At 37.1% G+C, this 23,176-nt stretch overlaps 1 protein-coding gene across 6 annotated transcripts in view; it reads left to right on the forward strand.

Moving 5' to 3' along the window:
• The window catches only part of LOC120432527 (uncharacterized), a 107,670-nt gene that overhangs the window by 45,862 nt on the left and 38,632 nt on the right, over window positions 1-23,176 (forward strand). For 3 of the 6 annotated variants that reach the window (XM_039597750.2, XM_052711405.1, XM_052711406.1), the window contains exon 2: window positions 18,763-19,678. The exons of 2 other annotated variants lie outside the window; for them this stretch is intronic. In XM_039597750.2, the coding sequence (XP_039453684.1) occupies window positions 18,793-19,678 (886 nt within the window). In that variant the 5' untranslated portion in view covers window positions 18,763-18,792. The remainder of the gene's footprint in view (window positions 1-18,762; window positions 19,679-23,176) is intronic. One more of the 6 variants, XM_039597751.2, reaches the window with a different exon arrangement.

Here is a 23,176-nt window from a genome sequence, read left to right on the forward strand (position 1 = left end):
GTCTACAATCCTTTTATCGTTTTTTTCTCTCTTTACGAGCTCACTTTTCCAAAGCCCATTAAAGTTTTACCACACGTTAATTCCCAACGAGTCGTGACGTTTCATACGGTCCAGAAACGTGGGTGTGAGTGAGTGGGAGTCGGTCAGCCACGAAACGATTATTCTGTCAATTTCCGTGCACAACACACTCTCACAGTATTAGAGTGTATGGGTGTGGGTGTGTTGCCTTAAGGAGTGATTTGCCACACAATAAAGGACAAATATTTCCTTTTCGGCTTTTTTTGCCTTCATTCTTTAAAGAAGGCTGAAGCAAATCTGGTCCGGCAGTCTTTTGTTATTATTAGGAATTGGCGGAAAGGACAAAAAGCTCTCTGGCCGGCGTGCAAAATGAAATTTGCAGCTTAGTTCTTTTCCCCTTGTCTAGTTCTGGACAGCGCAGGACAGAAAAAGAATCCGAAAAGTTGTTGGCCGAAAGTGGACGTAATTTTACCTCGTCTTTATGATATTTTACGTTTTTTTTTCCGGATGATTCCGGATTCCTTGGCAATAGAGGGGTTAGTCGCTTGTTTCGTGGAGTGATTTACGATGGGGACACAATACCTTACCGGGAAAATGGCATCCAATTTTAGGCCTGATTGATGGAGCTCGTTGAAATGTCGAGGATTATGGGTTTGAGGAGGCAATAAAATGATAATAATGCTTGCCTTTAATTTAGGACTCGTTGTTTTATTTTCTATAAATTGTGAAAAGAGATTCTTAAAGAAACAATCAGTTCAAACTTGTTATTTAAGTCACCTGTATACTCCCTCTTTATGGTGGAGCATGCAATAGAAGGTTCGGGAATCAAGTGCTGTTTGTTTTTGATTTATTCCTTGGAATTGAAAAAAAAATATTGTGGAACTTTTTCCATAACCACTGAAGCTGCTCCACATATTAACCTCGAACCTTATTTGACTCTTTTGGCACTCTTTGGCAAAAATAATGACAAAAATAACAAAGGTTATAAAATTAAAAATATAAGATTTCCTGAAAAAATATAAAGTGTTCTAAATGGTAAAATTAGAACAATTTATAATTTTTTGAAATATTTTTTATTGAAATTATCAAAATATTTCACAGAAGTTTCATTTTTTAGCATTGAAAAATAAACCAAAAGTTTTTGACAAATCGAAAGTTGAAAATTACAGGCCGATTAGGTGAAACTGTATCTCAGGTGAGGCCGTATCTCAGAAACCTATTGCAGGAAATTTTCAAAATTATTTTTGAGGGTTACTTTTCTTTCAAGAAGTCTTTTTAAAATACGAAAAAAATGAAAAGAAAAAAAATTGAGAGCTTTGCGATTGCAAGTTCTATTTTGCTTGAAAATTAAATATAAATTATTATTTTATCCTGGCTCATGGATTTATGGCTCAGAAGATGTCTTTTTTTGTCCCCGAAAACATATCAAAACATTCCGAAATTTTTTTTTTTAATTTTACTTTTAGTGAGAGAAAGTTAGATATAAAAATCGGATACCTTATTTACCCATATTACCCATAAGATCCTCTGTAATTACTATTAGCTTTAAGATAAATGTAATAACAAAAGCCGACTCGATCCTTACCAGGTCCCAGTATCGAAAAGGACCCAAAAAAATAATTTTATGAAAAGAAAACTCTGCCGAATTTTGGTTCACTTCAAGCTGCATTTTACAAATGCTTGTATAGTTAAAAACCACTTAAAGTTGAACATTGCTGGCAAACCCCGACATGGTACTTAAAACTAATCAAAATAAGAAAATGTTAGCTGCTGAAAGTTAAACCACTGCTTAATTTGACTCAAAATTTTCACACACGGAGAAAAAAGAATTCCCAAAATCGTGAACAAGCGTTCATGAATTTGGGAACCACGAACAAAGTGTTCAAATGCCATGGTACGTTTTCAAAAAACTTGGGGGATTTTGGGAACTCTTTTTTCCCCGTGCAGAGAGGTAGGCTTAAGAATAACTTTCCAACAGGACGCATCAATTTATTCCGTTTTATGCATCCATGGAAGTAATGCCTCTCCGGTCAGGTCAAAATAATTACGTCATTCTCCAAAGCTCACCTTTTGATACCATCTAAACCCTACTTATCTTAATGAATAACGTTTCTCGGAAGCACGTTGCGCTCTGCTACAACTTTTGTCCATCACAGAGCGCCCACCTTATCTCTCCCGTTCAGCGACCCGCGGCTCTAATCAAAGTTACTTTGCAAAAGTTGCCCCCTGGTAGTCCCACGTGGTTTTTCCGCACAGGGAATTTTCCCGCGCTTTTTGCGCTGCTTCTCTTTGCTCGCGCAATGGATTCATTTCCCTGGGAGATGACGTGCGCTCGGCTTTATACTATATACAACAGCTGTACAGACTAGCTGCCGTAAACAACACAACATAAAAATGCTAACATAACAGCAGCGTAAACAGAGAATTTTCACTTTCGTTCCGGCGACGATGCTCACAGCGCCGGATAATGGCCGTGGGAGATACACCTTCGTCATAGATGAGGTTATCTTAGACAAACTGAACTAGTTTTGAAAATAATCTATTGCTTACTTAACTTTTTATTTTTGTTTGAAGTATTTTTTTCTGTTTTGTGAGATTTCTTACAACTTAAAAAACTATAATATAAAAATAACTTGCAAGTACATTTGTCTGTGACTCCGCAGTAAACCTCAATGGTCTCGAGTAAACTAGAGTGCAGCTACTCACCTGTTATGAAAGCTCACAACCTCCCCCGCACCCTCACAGCAGTTCGGTTGCAGATTGTGAGATAAAGCAAAAAAGTTGAATGAAGTAACAGTTTCGTTCCGGTAGTGGTGGGTGCTGCGGTGTGGAGAGGCTTGTTATTATTTAAAGTTGAGAAACATTTGGCCAAACTAGTCTTTGCATTGTGCCGAGGGGTCAGATCGGGTCAGCTGATTGTGATGAAGAGGGGGAAATGGGTTTTTCGCAAAATTATGTAAGAAGAACTGAACCGATAACATGCTTAAATCGTTTTATTTTCAAATTATTTTAGTGCTTATGTGAAGATGCTTCATCTTTGCATAAATGTTGTAGTTTTTAATGTCCAAATTGTAAAATCTTTACTAAGGCCTCAACTTAAGACCGTATAGGGCCTTTAAAAAAGTCTTGATTTAGCCTTCTCTGGGAGACAATCTTAATTTGACAAGACAAAAAAAGGTTTGATTCGATAATAAAAAACGAGAAATAATATTCAATTTAATTCAATTCAATTTAATTCAATTCAATTCAATTCAAACATAAATTAAAATAAAAGTCTAAAAGTAAATTCTTACTGAGCAACTCTCCAAAGATGAGCAATTTTTTACAAACAAATTTTTTGTATGTGGTTTGTTCGATAACTCTGTTTGTACATTTTCTATAACCAAAGAAGACATTTTGCATGAGTGGTTCGTCCATGCAAGTCTCCATAAAATTGTTGCAGTGGTCCATCCAGGTTTTTAAGCGAAGATGGCGTTCGAATGGCGAACATCCGAAATGTCAAAATCGCGCAGTAGCACCAACATTAGACAACAAGTGTGGCTGTCATGCCATGGCACACTTTTTTCGGAATATTGGTACCACTGCGTGATTTTGACAATTCGGACGTTCACCATTCAAACGCCATCTTCGCTTAAGAGCAATTCTCTGAGATTTCGGTCATTCGATTTTTTCTGTATTTTTTAATCCGGCTGAAACTTTTATGGTGCCTTCGGTATGCCCAAAGAAGCCATTTTGCATCATTAGTTTGTCTATATAATTTTCCATACAAATTTGGCAGCTGTCCATACAAAAATGATATGTGAAAATTCAAAAATCTGTATCTTTTGAAGGAATTTTTTGATCGATTTGGTGTCTTCGGCAAAGTTGTCATATCCATAGGACTACACTGAAAAAAAATGATACACGGTAAAAAAAATTTTGGTGATTTTTTATTTAACTTTTTGTCACTAAAACTTGATTTGCAAAAAAACACTTTTTTTATTTTTTGATGTGTTTTACAGGACATCAAATGCCAACTTATCAGAAATTTCCCGAATGGGCAAAAAATCTTTGACCGAGTTATGATTTTTTTAATCAATACTTTTTTTTCAAAAATCGAAATATTGATCGCAAAAAATTGACAATTTCATTTTTTGATGTAAAATTGAATCTGCAATCAAAAAGTACTCTAGTAAAATTTTAATAAAAGGCACCGTTTTCAAGTTATAGCCAAGTCACAAGCCAAGTGACAAAAAATTAAATAAAAAATCACCAAAATTTTTTTTACCGTGTATCATTTTTTTCCAGTGTAGTCCATATCCATACCTACAACTTGGCCGAAAACACCAAATCGATCAAAAAATTCCTTCAAAAGATACAGATTTTTGAATTTTCACATATCATTTTTGTATGGACAGCTGCCAAATTTGTATGGAAAATTATGTGGACAAACTAATGATGCAAAATGGCTTCTTTGGGCATACCGAAGGCACCAAAAAAGTTTCAGCCAGATTAAAAAATACAAAAATTAAAATTAAAGAAAAAAGACCGATTCCGTAGAGAACTGCTCTTAACACCATGGATACCAAAAGGCTATTGAAATATTTGTTTTTGGAAGTATTTAGCCTATTCCACCACCTTCAATCATTAAATTTTCCTTTTCTATTTTTTTTCATGTTTTTACAGTCACTTTTTTCAATGTTTTGTTTGTTTTTCACATTTTCTGCTCTAGAATAACCATTATCTTTTAAATTGTAAATAAATGCGTAGAGGCATAGTCTGGGACACTAAAAAATGTACTGCATACATCTTTTTACTTAAAATATAGGAAATGCTAGTAAAAAAATCCAGCCCCAAAAGTTGACCCCTAAAAAAATTTCATTTTTAAAAACATTGGCAAAGTCACATAAACCAAGTCAAACTGCCAACCCTTAAATTTTCTAAAATTAAAAGAGTTCTTCTTTCCACTGATTTTATATGATCAAAAATTGGGTAAACAAATGGATTTTTGGCGATTTTTTAGATCGAAGTCCGTCTAGAGGCGGTGTTGGGCTGTGGAGGGTTAAGGATAGTTGAGGGTTCGTACAAAATACGATATTTCTTTCCTTGATTCGATTATCCGAAGTGAAATTTTGAAAATGCCTTTGGATAATCGAGTGTGGACTGCATTGGATTTTTGAAAAATCTTGTTTGTGGATATATTTTAGATGAAATGTAAACTGTTTTGACTTTATTTTTAAAAGTAAAATTAAAATTTCCATGAAAAAGTACTTATGATAAAATAAGGTATTGAACTGTGCACAATTCAAGCTAAACCCACTCAATTTTTTTTATTGCATTTTGTTTACCTGTAGAAAGAATGACCGAGCTTGACTTATGGAGGCTTAATGATTGAACTCACCTCGCTACGCTACCCCACTTGGTTTTATTTATTATTTGATGTGTTTTATTCTGGTTTATTTTTTTGAATTTATGTAATTTTTATATTTATGAAATCTTTTTTAATATGTTGACCTTTATTCATTTAGCCTTGATTTTTTCGCTGGTTCATGTTCTTCATTTAATTATACCATGCTACCATATAGTTTCATTTAGATGCTTAATTGTCTGCTTTTTTGATTTCTGACTCCGATCTCATTATTAAATCAACACAACGATGAATTATTTTGTTCGCTCAGTACTGGATCCCTCATTAAAAATTAACAAAGGATCACAAGTTTTCAGTTTCACGCGCGCAAATTCAATTTCAAGCATGAAAAAGCAAATTTTCACTCAAATAATTAACTAGTTTTTCTTCTTAAAACGAAAGCGCTGATTTTTTTCTCTCCTATTGCGGAAGAAAAAATCAGCAGCAAGCAAAAATTTAATGAAATTCCCTCGCTCACCAAAGCGCACCAAACCTCGCCATAACGCCCTACGCGCCCGGACTTATACAACCCGCGAAGCACACACCCGCAACCCAGCTGCTGCGGACTGAGCGAATAGAGCTATGACCGTGCAAAAATGAAGATTAACTACCCCGGGCGATAGTCGGGAATAAACAAGGCGAATCGTATCCCTTGGGAGGGAAAAAAACACCCCAAAAAAGCACGAAGAGCAAAGTTTGTTTATGGTGTCCGCCGGCCCCCCCTCCGCCACCACCGTCACCCGTCTGACAAAGGTGAAAGGTTCATAACTTGGCTAAATTGCCTAAATTCCGGCGAATAATAACAATCTGGCGCGTTTGTAAATTGCCCAACTTCCAGCTTGGGGGGAATCGTGGAGAAGGCACTTTCCTTATTATTATGATCATCATTTGGCTATCCCTCTGCGTTCTTCGCTGAAGGAGGGAGGGAGCGATCTGCCCATTGTCGTAATTATAATCCACTTCGCATGATGTTCCACCGGCAGAATCTTCCACGGAATGATATCCATACCTGAATTGCGCTTCTTCGAGGATGGAACTTCCCCGCACTGGCACTCGAAAAGCTATTCAATAAATTATAACGTGTCTGTATTAAGTGATAATTTCCGCCAACTGCCTTCATGATGCCGTTTGGAGTACGCACTTCATGAGAGCCAACTTCTGCGGCTTGGAATAGAGTTCTAGGAAGGAATTACGCCTAACGAGTAGGCAAATTGATGTACAACTTTGCTGATCGCAAGCTTGCATGCAAGCTCATTCACTTGGAACCCCACACACATCGCTAGCGCAACATGCTAGGGAGAGAAATTCAAGCTAATTTTGGAGAATGTCACTGTCACACGAGTGTCTAGCTGACGGCAAGTCGTTTACATATTTCCTCTGAAGGCGCCTCGGCATAGATTTCCGCCAGGAATGTAATTATTTCGCATTAGGTAAAATTTCCACCGTCTTCCGTCGTCGATTAAATTAACATACGGCGGTGATTTGATTGGTTCGCTGGCTGGTTTGGCGTCGTGCTCCTTTGGGAATGCTCGAGCGGCTGATTGGGCTCAACTCCGAATGCCGCGCTGGAAGAGGTTGAAGGGCCATTACTACCATTCGCGCGTCCCAAGAGTGGATTCTGAAAAGAGGCGAATTCAATTCCAACGGGGAATTCGTTCGCTTATCGGCAGCTTCCAAGTTGCTGATGTTTGATCTTTCTCTAAGTGGAGAATGATTTGATTTGCAAGTATCAAAAGATACATCTGTGCACAGCTGGCACTTGACAGCCACAAAATTGACGGATTGGTGGGTGGTTATCAAAGCGGTATTGTTTTTTTTAAGAAGAACGACACCCAATAAACGTTTTCTCAGTACACAAATATACATACACAAAACATGTATTTCATATTTGTTGACGATTATGTTTCATGGAAGATTCAAATTACACTCAATTGGGACGACCCGAGGCGCTATCTACGAGAAGAAAAACAAACAATCAAAGCACTTTCTTCACGCTCTCGTGCGAGCGCCATCTTCCGTACACTAGCTGCCCTATTCTCAGAGCTTGGATGAGCTTTGCATGCGAGTGTAGTATTCACAAGCAAACATCATGCATCGCTAGGGCAGCACAGTTTGGGAATTATTTCTAGCTTTCCGCTCGCGTAATGCGATTCTATGAAAGTTTGTTTAACGAACTATGAACTTACGAGTAAACTACTTGCCTCTAGCTGGATGTTGTGTTTGAATTCAACTTGATATTTTGCCGCTGGATTTGCAGAAATTGAATTTCGGTTTGTGCTAGCTGCTAGCTTCTTTGTCAATATTTCTCCCCAGTCAGCACCAAATGAGCTCCTGGAAAATTTCCTGGCTCAACTTCATGACGCCGTCAAAACCTTTTCGACCACCCACTTCAAAATCGTCAACTCTTACTGTGTGCTCTAAGTCTTGCCATAGTGGCTTTTCTTTCCCCTTGAAGCGCAACAAAAAAAAAACCCGGCTGACACTTCCACTGCACACGGGATAATTGAAGTGTCTATACGCGAAGCAGAGTTATGAGCATACTTTTTGTGCACTTTCCGGTGCGGGGCTTTTGATTGGCAGCAAATAATGAGGCAAACTCTCGACTCGGTGCGCCACCGGGAATGAAGTGGGGGAGAAGTCCTTGCTGGCCGCATCGGCTGTTCTATTGACTGAAAGGATGAAAAAGCGCTACCATTATTGAGAGAGAGGGTGGGGAAAAAACCTGCCGACGAAGCTTTGGGCGGAAAATCCTGATTGGGCGCGTTTTTGCACTTGAACTGGGCTGTGAAAAGGGCGAAAAGAGCTTTCGGGGCACGTTCAATTGTGTGACTTTGAAATTACCATCAAATATCAGCTTTTTTTCTGAGTTTGTTAAAAAAGTCATTAAAAAATAGGAGTTTTTAATGTAGTCGAAAATTAAATTCAATCAGTAATGTTTTCCTTAACAACAATCTAACTCCACCCCACGGTACGTGTGTGCTTTTTAGCAAATTTCGGAGCAAAGTTTTGCGGGTTTTTGCTGGCTCTAGCGAAAAATAGAGAGGAGATGGCTACTAATGAAGTGTTGCTAAGTAGGATGGCCTCGCAGAAATGATGTTTGTTTGCTGGATAATGGATATTTTTGGAATGGGATTTGGCGTGTTTTACGTACAAAAGCCTCCAGAAATGAGTGAAAAGTGGTAAAGTAATTGATGTGATTTAAGTGGTTTTAATGTCTAATCAACAATATAGATTGTGGAACATAAAGCTCTTAAGGTGGCTTATATAAGAGATCATGGTAGGTTGGTGCTACCATGTACAAGATTTAGTGGATTTGAATTTTTGATCCACGAACTTACTTTTATTGAGCAATTCTCTACCAAAACCGGAAATGGATTTTATTTGTATTTTTTGATTTGGTTCAAACTTTGCGGGGGCCTTCCCTATGACCAAATAAGCTATTTTGTGTGATTGGTTCATCCATACAAGTCTCCATACAATCTCTTCGGCCAAGTTGTAGGTATTGTTGAGGACTTTTGAGAAAAAAATAGGCACACGGAAAAAAAATTGCAGATTTTTTTATCAACTTTTTTTCACTAAAACTCAATTTCCCAAAATACGTATTTTTTTATTTTCGATATTTTTTGATATGTTTAAGGATACAAAAATCCGCAACTTTTGAGCCATAGAAAACATGGTCAAAAAATCTGCCGCCGAGTTATGAATTTTTGAAAAAAATTGATTTTTGGAAAAAATCGAAGTTTCATGCAAAAACATGTTTGACATTATTTTTTAATGCAAAATTGAATTTGCAATCGAAAAGTACTGTACAGCTTTTTTGATAAAGGGCTCCGTTTTCAAGATATATTTGCAGTTTTTAAATTTTTAAAAATAGTGACCATGAGTGACCATTTCTAAAAATATTTTTTTTGAAAAGTTCAGAAAATTTGCTATAAAATTGTCTAAGAGACATTGAAGATTGGACCAGCGTTGCCACATGTACAGATATTTTTGGCACAGACCAAACACTCAAACTAATTATTTTTACAGTTAAAATACACTTGAGTAGTTTTTGTAAACTGCACTAAAAAGATAAACATTTTTTGCATCTTTTTACTTGTTTAGTTTTTGATAAAAATGATTTTCTTTAAAGTTATACTTGATTGAGTGTTTGGTCTGTGCCAAAAATATCTGTAGGGGAAGGTGGGGCAAGACGACCATATGGGGCAAGAGGAACAATCGCTCCTACGGCCGTAATTTGTACGATTTTGATTATTTCCAGTATGAGGAATTGTTGCTAGCAATGCAATTAGCTGATTCTACAACCACATAACCGCCAAAATGACGTAAACGCCACGGGGCATAAGATTTAATGAAGTTTTTTTCGAAACCTTTGTTTTCTTATAATATTTGGAAAGAACAAAATAAGGCTTAGGATTCGTTTTAAGGCTCATTTTATCAAAATGCTATTTTTCCTAGATCAGTAGTGTCCCTACAAATGACATGCACCTAGTACAAAGTATGATTTAACTTTTGGTTATTTTTGTTGAGAGCTTTTAAAAAATCTTGTTCAGGTGGGGCAAGTGTACCATATGGATTTTTAGTATGGAAAAAAATACGAATTGCTGCAACAACATATTTTATTGGGAAATAAATACATGAAAGTACTTAAAAACTGATAAACAATCGTTAAAAAAAATTGTACATACAAAGTATAGTGATATTATGAAAATTTACTATTTATCATCGAAGTAGTATTTTTTTTTCGTAAAAACGATAAATTTTTTAGTAAAATATTATTATTTCATCTAAAAATGGAAGAAACCATTCAAATACATTCTAATCTGATGTATCTAAGTGATAACAGTTCAATTGTTAGCAAATTACCATATTTTTTCATGCATTGTTCCTCTTGCCCCAACGGGTTGCTCGTCTTGCCCCACTAGTTGAGTAGAACGTACGGAAAATCAAAAAAATTAAAATCAATTTTTCACATTAAAAAACAGGATTTTTTAAAAACTTGTTTTAACAAAGTCTTAGTCAAGACCTAGAATAAGATGATTATAATAAAATCCGACAGATTTTTTAACTTTTTAATGGGTTATAACGAGCATTTCCTTAGCTTGTTACACTTGCCCCACTTTCCCCTACGTGTGGCAAGCCTGGATTGGACCTCGGGTTGCTGAGATAGAGACGCTTTAAGAAAAAGAAACACGAAAATTTGAGTTTTCCTAATCTCACCAAAACAACCAACCATTTTCTAATGACCATAATAGTCCGATTTTCAATGTTGTATGCATGAAAAATTCGTGAAATTTTTCGATCTTTTCGAAAAAAATATTAATATTAATATTTTATAAATCAAGAGTAGCATTTTAAATGGACGTAATATTAAATGTTTGGACCTTTTAAAATGTTAGTCTAGATTTAAACAATTTCAAAATATTTTTTTTGAAAAGATTGGAAAATTTCACGATTTTTTCATGCTTTAACATTGATAATCGGACCATTAGTTGCGGAGATATCGTCATTAGAAAATGGTGGGTTATTTTGGTGAGATTAATAAAACTTCAATTTTCTTAAAGCGGCTCTATCTCAGCAACCCGAGGTCCAATCCTCAATGTCTCTTAGACAATTTTATAGCAATGTTTCTGAACTTTAAAAAAAATATTTTTAGAAATGGTCACTCATGGTCACTATTTTTAAAATTGAAAAACTGCAAATGTTTCGCTAAAATCGAACTTTCGGTGGCTTAGATTTTTTCCAAAAATCACAATTTTTTCAAAAATTCATAACTCGGCGGCAGATTTTTTGACCATGTTTCTCTATGGCTCAAAAGTTGCGGATTTTTGTCCCCTAAAACATATCAAAAACTAACTTAATCCACCTATGTGGTTTGAGCCTTCCTCACTCATTACCAACAATGAATATCACTTAAGGGGCCATATCTCGAGACAGGGTTGTCAGATCTTCAATGTTTTTGACTCATTGGAAAGGTTTTTCAATAACCTAACCAACGATGGTTCGGATGGTGGATCCGGACATAGTTTACATACATTTAAGTGAGATCCAGTTTCCAAAAAGTACATCAATATCACTTAAGGGAGCGTTCTTTTATTACGTAACGCGAAAAATCGGACTTTTAGACCCCCTCCCCCCCCCCTCGTAACAAAATTTCCATACAAATTTTAAAAATTTTGTATGGAGCGTAACACGGCCTCCGAACCCCCCCCCCTTCCCCCCCTACTGCGTTACGTAATAAAAGAACGCTCCCTAAGGGGCCATATCTCGAGACAGGGTTGCCAGATCTTAAATGTTTTTGACTCATTGGAAAGGTCTTTTGATAACCTAACCAACGATGGGTCGGATAGTGGATCCGGACATAGTTTACATACATTTAAGTGAGATCCGGATATATGCGAAAACATATTTTTATACATTACTTTTGAACTACTTATCGAAACTTCAATCTGTATAAAATTCGATCTATGGGACCCTGAACCAAGTCGAATGCAACAGGTTCGGATCAAATCGGTTCAGCCAGTGCCGAGAAACATGAGCTAGTTTGTTGGTCACATACATACATACACACACACATACACACAGACATTTGTTCAGTTTTCGATTCTGAGTCGATATGTATACATGAAGGTGGGTCTACGACGTTTTTATACAAAGTTCATTTCTAGAGCAGGATTATAGCCATACCTCAGTGAGGAAGGCAAAAGTCTCGAAAATCAAAAAATACGTATTTTGGTAAATTGAGTTTTAGTGAAAAAAAAGTTGACAAAAAAATCTGCAATTTTTTTTTCCGTGTACCTATTTTTTTCTCAAAAGTCCTCAACAATACCTACAACTTTGCCGAAGACACCAAATTGATCAGAAAATTCACTCAAAAGTTACAGCTGTTTGAATATTTACACATCATTTTTGTATGGACAGCAGCCAAAATTGTATGGAGACTTGTATGGGCGAACCAATGACGCAAAATAGCTTATTTGGTCATAGGGAAGGCCCCCACAAAGTTTAAGTCAAATAAAAAAATACAAAAAATAAAAATGGTCGAAATCGGCCGAATTCGTAGAGAGTTGCACTATTGAGACAATCTTAACACTTACAATGTTTCCTAGACGGGCTTCACTTAAATTCTTATAAGATTGAACCCCTACTACAACCCAAAGAGAATTTTGATCGAGCCTAAATCGTCTAGAAAAGCTTAGTTTGTTATGTTTCAGGCATGACCAACAGGACAAAGAACATCACCAGAACGAACAAATCACAAAATCTACCCGAAAAGATTTCCTCTGAATTGCTTACAAATGTATTTTTTTACAACCTGACTGAAATGTTTAAACAATGGTTAATTTGTAAATGCTTGATTATTTCACGATTTTCATTTCCTAACTCCCGTTTTCTTTAGCGTTTCGCGAACATTTTGAAAATGATTCACAAACCTTTATTCAAATTGATTGTTTTGTATGGACAATGGTTCACATTAGGGAGGGGGGGGTCTATATTCTCCCAAAAAGTGTCCTTGTGATTCATGGGAACGTGGCCTTTTTTTATAAAAACGATTTTGCGTCATCCCAAAAAGTGTCCTGCTACCATGAAAAGTGCGTTTACCATTTTTTTTTATCAAGGACATGATTCCAAATAAAAGTCAAACAAATCCTCATTTTTTCCCTGTACTCCAGCGGTCACTGCCCAAAATATTCATTGAACAATCTCCGGTATTACCGGCGTGCTCTTCAAATCACCAATCGGGGTTTAATCCATGCCCGCCGCCGGTTTTGCCATTATGAATAAGTGAATTGCTGGAATTCATTCAGAGTTTTTTCAGCAAATTTCGGCTGCCGGAAAATACCGGCACGTGTGGGTGGCCTTTCCTCCCTGCCCTCATGTCAGCTTGTAATCTAATTTGGTGCCCATTTGTGCGCTTTTCTGGAAAGAGCCACCCGGGAAAAGTTGATGAGAGCGAAATTGATTTCTCGATTCGTCGATTTTCTCCCCAGGGGACGCGCTCTGGAAGGACCCATTCGGCTCGCATACATTTGGGCGAAAAAATATCATCACCGAGATTGAGTTATTTGGTGTGCTGGTGAAATTTGATTTGGTCTAGAAATTGATGATGCGATTTCCGTAGTGACTGACCTTTTTCCGGTGTGTAAGCGGCGACGGTTGATTGTGAGCTTTTAAATCGCCTTAAGTTATAGGTAACACAAGAGCAAGTTATAAAAAGAACGCGAATGAAAGAAGACAGCTGCTCCAAAGCACGGTAACTCATCGATAAGGGTCAATTCATAAACCACGTGGCCTTTTTTTAGGAATTTGATTCTCCCACCGCCCCCCCCCTCGTGGACAATTTTCCACTTTAATTTCCTTTTTTTTTACTTTTTTGTATGGATCGTGGACAATCGCCATAACCCCTCCCCCTTTAAGTGTCCACGTGGTGGTCCCTAACAGCGCTAATGAATTTCTGCGGAACGAAATCAGTATCCTTTCATAATGCTCAGCTGATCCTAGCTCGGGAATGCTTCATCCGATATACTCTAGCTCTAAATCGCACCTGTTCGTGGAAACTGCAAAAGTTTCACCAAGTGAGTGCGTCTTGCCATCCGCCGTCAAAATATTAATCATCTCTCGTTTTCGCACCCAGAGTGTCTTTTTGACGTCAGCTGGCTGGGGGTTGTGTTGTGTGCAAGGAAGCAAACAATTTTCCTCACTTTCCACCCGAGAGTATGACGTCATAAACGTCACGTTTCGACGGTAATTTATTGGTTAATTAAATAAAACCCCGGACCCGACAAGCCATAACTCTTGTGTCTTAGGGCGACTTTTGCCACCGTTGTTCCGCTTGTTTCGTATTCGGATTCGTTCCGGGGGCTTCCCCGACTTCTACGGGCAAAAATTGAAGATTCTCGACCAGACACGAACTTTGGCATCGTGCTAGGAAAACCCGAAGGAGATAAAAGTTTCACCACAGTGTCTACATTCAGGCGAATCGAATCCCCTTCAAACGCGCCCAAATTTATGCAGCAAACATATTTTCGTCATTTTTCTAGGCGCAAAACGTGAAGTTTCTCCCACAGTTGACTCCCTCCTTTCCCCTGTGCTCGAAAGATTAAGATTTGTGTAAAGTGGCCAAAAAGTGAGCACTTTTTCGTCACCACGTCGTCCTCGCTAACAAAAGCTAAAAGCTGTTAAAAGTCAAATAAAAAGCCTCGAAACGGTTGGGCCCGCTGCTAAAACGGATTTGTTTAACGCTTCCAACGAAGGCTGCGTTGGCTTAAAAGGACAAGAGTGATGATGGAGAGGGGTTCGAAGTAAAAAAAAAGTGAAGTTAAACTCAACTGGTGCGCTGATAACGAACCGGGCGTCTCCATTTGGTACGCAAACTGAGACGCGATGAACATCAGTACCAATTTCGGTAGAATTGAGTTAGGAAGGAAAATGGTGTTTACTTTTGGGGAAAGTTAAACTTGAGTGAAGGAGCGCGCTGCGTTGCTGGAATGCTAGATGAGGATCGTTAATCGGAACGGTGTGGCTACGAGTGGTTAAAGAAGGATTTTTCCTTGTTTAAAATATTTGTCTTAAAAAACACGTGTGGAGAATACTGTAATCTATTCATCCCATGGTTGTCAAACATGAAATTTGTCAATACCGCAGTGAAAGCAATGTGTAAAAGTAACGCTTTTTCCAGAAGCATGTTTTGAAAATTTTCTCGATTTGTATACTTTCACATTAAAAGCTGCAAACAAGCAAGTTGCAGAACACTACAGATGAAAGATCAATTATAACAAAAAGTGTCGTTACCCAATAACATTTTCAAACCAACTAGCCACCACTTAGTTTTATTGAAGTTTACGATAGCATCTTGATTGCTTAATAGTTTTATTTGGCCATTCAAAGCAACCAATAAGCAAGAGCTAATTAATAGGTTCTAACAAGGTTTTATTAGGGACCTACATAGGGAAATGAAATGTTCTGGGAGAAATTTCAAACACCCAAAGTCATTCAAATTTAAGGTTGAAAAACTTGTAGTTTTTCTTTGGTGTTGGCACTTTTCTTGTACCGAACAAGCACAAACATAATGAAAACTACCAGATTATTATCAACAACAGTTCTAAAATACTTGTAATTGTTATAAGTCTCGTTTTTTGATAAAATTATTTTAAATTGATTCCAACCTTGTTCTTGCATGATCTTGTTGCTCGATTGGAACCCCGATTTGACAGTTCGATTGGAACCCTGAGAGTGACATTTCGCCTCTCCATATAGGCTCTCTAGGTTTTATGCCTCGGACATAAAACCTGGTGAAAATAAAAGCTGACTGGCTTTCAATAAGGTTTTATGAAAGTTTTAATAACGGCTTAAAAACCAGATGGCAATACCATGCCAAACGACTTTATCGCATGCTTCTTAAAAAACCAAGGGTGTTGTAGATGTCAAATGCCATTGGGCGTGCAGAAAGCTCGTTTAAAACCATAAGCTCCTAAAAGAGCATTTATCGCAGCCAAATAGCAATGCTTAAATATGGCGCTAAACGCGCGGTCTGATTGAATATGATTGACCGCCAACTTGGCAGAAAAAAATGAAAAAAGCATACATTTGATTGCAATTCGATGAAAACACACAATTATGATAAATTTCTGACATCGTTAGCATAGCCATAGAAGTTCAAAAATGATTTAAACATTTTTTGCGAAAAAAATGCGAATTAAAAAAACAAAAACCCGATTAAATCCCATCAGGGGTGAGATAGAGCCTTTCTTACTAAAGAATTTAACTTCTTTCAATTCATAACATCGACTTGATACAAAAAATCTTATGATGAAAGCAAGGTATTATTAATGATGTGTTTTCCAAAAGAAATTCAAAACGAAATTTTCACCAAAAGAATATTTTTAACCGTACAATATCTTAATCAAACAAGCGTTTATGACAAACGCGAGCATAGCAAGCTTCCCATGCGCCAGTGACGACGCACATTGCGGTTTTGGTTTTCTAGTTTTGGTACGAGCCCAAAAACCGAACAAAGCAGACGCAAAGAAAAACCGAGTTAACCGCACAGTGGGAAGCTTGCCATTCAGCATCTACGAAAGTGAGAGAGTCAGAGATAGCTATTTTTACAACCGCACCACTACACACTCAACCGCAAGAACCTTAGGTAGATAGCCATTGGCGATGCGAACATTGAAAACTTTGGAAACGATATCCAGGTTTTTAAGCGAAGATGGCGTTCGAATGTTGAAAGTCCGAAATGTCAAAATCGCGCAGTAGCACCAACATTAGAAAAAAAAATTGACTGTCATGTCATTGCATACTTTTTCGGTAATGTTGGTAACACTGGGTGATTTTGACATTTCGGGCGTTCACCATTCGAACGCCATTTTCGTTCAAAAACCAGGATAAAGCTTAGAAGCTTAGAAAGCTCCTATTGGAATCCAATGAACTCTGTTAAATAAACTTACGAAATCACGACAAAATGAAGCCTACTTAAAGGCAAATTTAGGAGCACACGGGAAACAAATTGTTTTTAGCGGGATGAATGTCCTAAGTCACAAAAGTTTTTGCATAAACATTGGACAGTTATGCAAAAAACGGACAGAGCAAAAGAAACCGAAAAGTTACGATATTTTACATGTTGAAGGAAACATCGGAAGACAAGCTGCTACAAACGAATATAAGTCGAGCCAAAACATATATGCGCCAGCATTCTCGCGCCAGTATTCGAAGCTCAACTTGACAACTTGACGACGAAGCGTCGAAGCGTCGAAAATTAATGAAGTGTGATTTTTTGGCGATTTTTCCGATCAATATTCATGCTGTATCGTCTTATTTACAAAGATGAAAATGACGTCCAGCCATAAAGTAAAACCTATACCTTTCTTTAGTAAGAAAGACAAAAAGTAAATCGTTCTAAAAATTGATCGGGATTGCCGATAGATGTCGAATTAGTTTCAGATTCTCACTCATGGTTTGTTCTATGAATGTAGTAAGAAATTTCGGATGAAATTAGAAACGAAAAATGTTGGCGAAGGTCACCAGGTGGGCTTTTACCTTTTTTTAGGGATTTTTTTTTCTTATGGTAGGTTAATCAAGCGGCTCTAACTCCAGAACCATATTATAAATATGGATGAAAATTTGGGAGGTTGTCGAAAAATCCAATTTTTGAGATAAATAAAAGATATGTAAATGAAAAATTTTGACCATATTTTCATTTGAAAACTGTGTATTTTGTTGAAGTCTGGGCGCATCCGAAAACAGATGCACTAGCTTTCATCTGCATTCAGAAGAATCAAAACCGGATTCAGGGGACCTGAGAACGACGCGACACCAAATTTGGCAAAATTTTACCACATACGAACATCACTCGATCTCCACGGAATTTATTTCTCAAAATTCGAGGGTTGGAGATAGACGAGTTCTGTCAAGATGAATCGAAAGAGCGTCAGAAATCAATGCAGTTTGATTTTTTGGCGATTTTTCCGATTAATATTCATGCTGTATCGTCTTATTTACGAAGATGAAAATGACGTCCAGCCATGAAGTAAAACCTATACCTTTTCTTAGTAAGAAAGGCAAAAAACATTAAGTGCAAATGAAAGGAAACAATGTTGTTGATTTTCTGAGTTTATTAAATAATGCATGTTTCTGCAAATATTCTTATTCTACCCAAAGACTTAAAATATTTCAGTTCCCAAAGACTTAAAATAGAACAGTTATCGAATTATAAATCAAAATTTATAACTTCGTTATAAATTAATTCAATTTTTCAAATCAATTTGGTGAATAATCATGTTATAATGAGTTCATTTGCAATATATAACAGAGTTTTGGAGTTCCTTTCAGCTTGTGTTGAATCTCAATCCATTTTGGCATGATTATTGCTTTTAAATAATAGATTACCTACAGAAAAAAAAAAAAATAGAAAACACATATTAAATAAATCATATCAAAAGAGACAATTTGTTGTCTCTCCTCCTTCCCTCTAACTATCCCTCATCTATTAGCTATTTTGAAACTTATTTTGAAACTCTTTTCCTTCAGTCAACGTCGTTTAAGTGTGATTTGGAAAACACACATTTACAGACACAACGTCAATCGTCACTCAATGCGCTGGCATTTGTTTTAGTAGCAAAAATATGAAACTAGGACCTGTGTAAATTTAAGGAATTTTATTTATATGTAGGTTTTGAAATCCATGCTTCAGCGGATAACATCTAAACACAGTCCCTCAACGAACAGTTTTCCTCCCTAATGAGGTACCCCACAATCGGACCGGTCTCGCTCTTGGTTTTCCCGCTTGGAAAAACCCGCCCTCATTAACGCACATTATCTGGCCTTCTTTTCCCACCCAACACCGACAAATTTTGCAGAACATCACCACAGCCGCCGACCACGCTGCCATGAATTATCATCGCTTTGAAAGCATTTTGGCCGCGGCGGGCCCGTTCGAACTTGCCTCGCCGACCTCGTCCTCGCCGTGCGGCCTCATCCAGGACGTGACCACAACCGATGGCCTACCGGAAGAGGCCGTCGCCGCCGCCGGCCACGATAATGACAGCTTCCAACCCTTTCGGCGCGCCCACTCGATGCGGTCCTCGTTCACGTCCCTGCGTGGCCTCAGAACGCGCCTAAAACAGCCCCCGACGGTCGCGGCCACCAAGTACAGCCCACTGCTATCGCCCGGACGGTGCTCCATTGCGGCAGACCACCATCAACAGCAACATCAACACCAACATCCAACTCCCACACTGACCACGACGGCCGCTGCGCTGGCCAAAGCAAACGTCAAGGCCAAACTGCTGCGCCTGAAGGAGACCTACGCCGAGTTCCGCCGGATGCAATCGTCCTCTAGTCAGGTGGCGAACCTACCCCCACCCACCGTCGTTGATCTGCAAAAGTGCTGCAGTGCCAACTTTAAAATTCCGGAAAATATGCCGCCCAAAGCGGCGGCCGTCCTTCTTGAAGGTGGTTCCAGTGCCCGGACGGCGGGACGGCGTGCCGTCCAGCGGACACAGTCGCTGAAGGTGGCGGTGGCATCGGCGGAACCACCCCGGTATGGGGCCACCATTGGCGGCGGCGGTGGAGGCGGTAGTTTGCGAAAAAGTGTAACGGGCAGTGGCAAGTTGAGCGTGCGGAAGACGGTTAGTGTTCCTCCGGTCGAACAGAAACAGCAGCAGCAGGTTGGAGCAGAAGACAGCGGTGAGGACAAGGATGGACAATGTTTGAAAGTGGCCAGAACGGCCACCATCCGGAGAAGCTCGGTGTGGGCGAATAGCAGTAGCAGTAGTAAGATAGACTAACAACTAATTTAAAATAAATTTGTCTAAAATCTTAAAAATACTAAACTAATATACTAATAACTTTTCTTTTGAAACAAGACAAGGGAAATAAGCACTAGCGTGCCCAGATCCTGAAGGAAGGTGGGGCAATAATATGAGCGTTTTGAAAATTTCGTCGTTTATGGACACAAATTTAGTACAAATTTATAAGGATGGTAGGGCAACTGCTCCATGTTGCCTCTCCCTGTGCACGCTAGTGCTAATAAGCAAATTGCTTTTTTCTTATTATAATTATTTGCTTATATTGGCAATTACAGATTTTCACTACTCGACTTTTTTTCGAGAATCTCCTATGAACAGTTGCTTGCAAACTTTAATTTGGGATATCAAAATAGTGATTTTTGCAAAAGATTGAATTGAAAAGTAATTGATTTTTTCAAATTAAGTTCATTGTTTTCAACTAGTATTTACCTAAACGGACTATTTTTAAATAAATCGTTCCTTTTTGGCCTGTAGAAATTATGAAGATTACACCAATCGCTGAGGTATATCTTTGATAGAAAAACAAAACAAAAATAGGTTTTCTAAATGTCTACCAATACTCAAACAAATTCAGCATCTTTTAGACCGATTTTCGACGCAAAAAAAAATTAAACACTCATGAGCTTTTCTGGTCCATCCTTAAAAATATTTTTCATTATATTTATATCAAGACTTGCTTTTCAAATGGTCAAATTTAAGTACGGATTTTTTTCCATTTCATTTTCTGATAAAAAATAAAAAAAGTTGATCTGGAGGGTAACTAGTTACCTAATCGACACACAGTGGATCCAGGTGTGACAAAAATCAAAAAATGAAAGTTAAATTCCAGTAGTGTTAGTATTTTTCTATTTTTTCTCATACCTTCAAAAACTCTTTCCCAAATTTTGAGCAAGATTGGATGGAATTTGAATTTTTGGCGGCTTTGAGAGTGCAGACATTTTTGTTATTTCTAGTAGCTGAAACTTCAAAATTCGCCAAAAATATTTTTTCTTAAAACTTGCATAACTCAGCCAATTTTCAATCAAATTTGATTCTTCGTGCTGCATTCGAAAGGTATTTAAAAGTAGTTAATTTTACTGTTCTTGGAATTTTTACTGACCCCTCCCCCCTTTTTAGCTATTCAAACGAAAGAAAGCATTAACTATTTTCAAGATTTTTTCGAATTTCAACCCTTCAGGAACAATTTTGTACGGGTGTGACCAAAGTCGCGTATGCAGTTTCTGGCGTGAAATTTAATGTACTTTCAGACTGTGTATAGCAAATTTTGCTCATACTTGCTCGAAAGATCAAAATTTGCATGTTTCTAAAAAAAGTCAAAGTGGATCTACTCTACTCTATTCACGAATCGGATCAAAAAGTCAGATATGGCAATCGCCTTATGATCTTTCTTCATATTATACTGGATTTTGGATTTCTTAGTGTACCAACCCCCCGACTTGGTTAAATATTCCTCTTGGAATGACTGAAAACTTCAACGGCGAAAATACTTTTTATTGTAAAATTTCACATGGGCTTGTGTGCTATCTTTTGACCCGTCTGCTGAAAAAGAAAGGACGTGTCACAAGATAGCACACAAGCTACGATGTGTATCTGCGTGGAGAATTATTGGAACAAAGTGATGCGGGCAGTGATAAACATAGTTAATGAGCAATTGCAAACATTTTAATGAATACCGTCATCAGGGTGACATTGGGTCTGGTGGGTGAGATACAGTCATACAAAATTGCTAAAATTTGTATGACCCAATCTCACCCCTGATGACGGTACATACTTTTTTTGGTACGATAGATTTTCTTGTGGGAATCCTAACCATGCAAGATTTTTTTTCAACTGTCCCAAAAAATCTTCCAAAAAGTCTTCCTAAAAGCAGTTTTTACCTTACATATTTTTATGTGCAGCTTAGTACATTAGTACAAAACTTTATTCTCAACTTTTTTAATTAAAATGTATCACAAATGACTCTAATTAATAACTCTAATGCAATACAACAAGTTAATGATTTGTTAATTTTGTAGGTTTATCTTTGAGTTCTCAAAATCGTGAACAAAAGTTCATGAAAATGGGAACCTCGAACAAAGTGTTCAAATCCCATGGTACGATTTTGAAAAACGTACCATGAAATTTGAACACTTTGTTCATGGATCCCGTTTTCATGAACGCTTGTTCACGATTTTGGGAATTCTTACAACAAACAAAGCTGTTATTTAAAAGTGTGGTATCTACGAATTTGGTTTAGCAAAATTTCGGTTATGGATTATTGTGATATGGTACCACCCTAACATTTTATTTGTTAAGATTTACACACACATACACACACAATCAAAATTCCAAGCTACTATTGATATAAAAAAATACAATTTCAGCAAAAAAAAAATATTTGAAAAATAAATATTTATGAACCACCCTAATGTACTTAGATTTTATTTCATGAAAAATTAAATGTGTTTTTTGAATTCAGCTGCCCAAAATTACCCTAATGTGACATATTTGGTAGAATACCTGACATTTTTTAATTTTGTCACACCTTTATTCGAAGAGGATCCACTGTGCGACATGTATCGATTTGTTTAAATAATGCTGAAACAGAAAGCTAAGAAAAAGTACATTTGTCTAAGAAACATTGAAGATTAAATTTTTGTTTCTGAGATGCAACTAAAAAGCACTACATTTTTAGATACATGAATCTTTAAAGTAGTTGATGCAATTTTGAAAATGAAATAATTATGTTTTTATCGAAAAAAATAATTTTTTTCACTAAAATTGCATGATTAACCATAACCATGCAAAATTAAAGTCGTTCTATCAATAATAAGATTTTTTGGAATTTGTTTTTGTTTGTTTTGATTGATTCGTTCTTTTTCTATAACCAATGGTTAGTCCATAATATTTGGCAACCGTCCATACAAAAAAGGCTATTGAAATATTTTTGTAAGATTTTCTGATTGATTTGGTTTTTACGGCAATTTTGTGAGGTATTGCTTAGGACTTCTAAGAAAAAAAAAGTATTACTAAAAAAATTACCCATATTTAAAATGGGATTTTCAGAGTACTTCACGTAAATATCGATATCGTACACTGTTCTCAAGCTTAAGCCACCCAAAAAATTGTTTTTTGATGATAACGTACATTTTTTTTAATCTGTAGAAATCATGACCACGCTCTCTAAAAATATCAAAACAATTCAGATAAATTTGCTATAAAGACATTGAAGATTAGACCAAGATAAAGATAAACCCTCTGAAAAAAGCACATGGTAAAAATTAGACTTTCTCAAGGGTTTTCTTTACATCACTAAACGACGTCAAACAGAGATTCGTTCGATTTTCAATGTCAAAAATCGAAAATATCGTAAAACTTTCCGATCTTTCAAATACAAATATTTCCAGAGTTTTCGAATAAATGTTAACCTCTGAAAAGGCCCAAAAACACTAATTCTGGACCAAACATTATCAGTTGAAAATTT

Source organism: Culex pipiens, unplaced genomic scaffold, assembly GCF_016801865.2.
Source record: "Culex pipiens pallens isolate TS unplaced genomic scaffold, TS_CPP_V2 Cpp_Un0006, whole genome shotgun sequence".
NCBI lineage: Eukaryota > Metazoa > Arthropoda > Insecta > Diptera > Culicidae > Culex > Culex pipiens.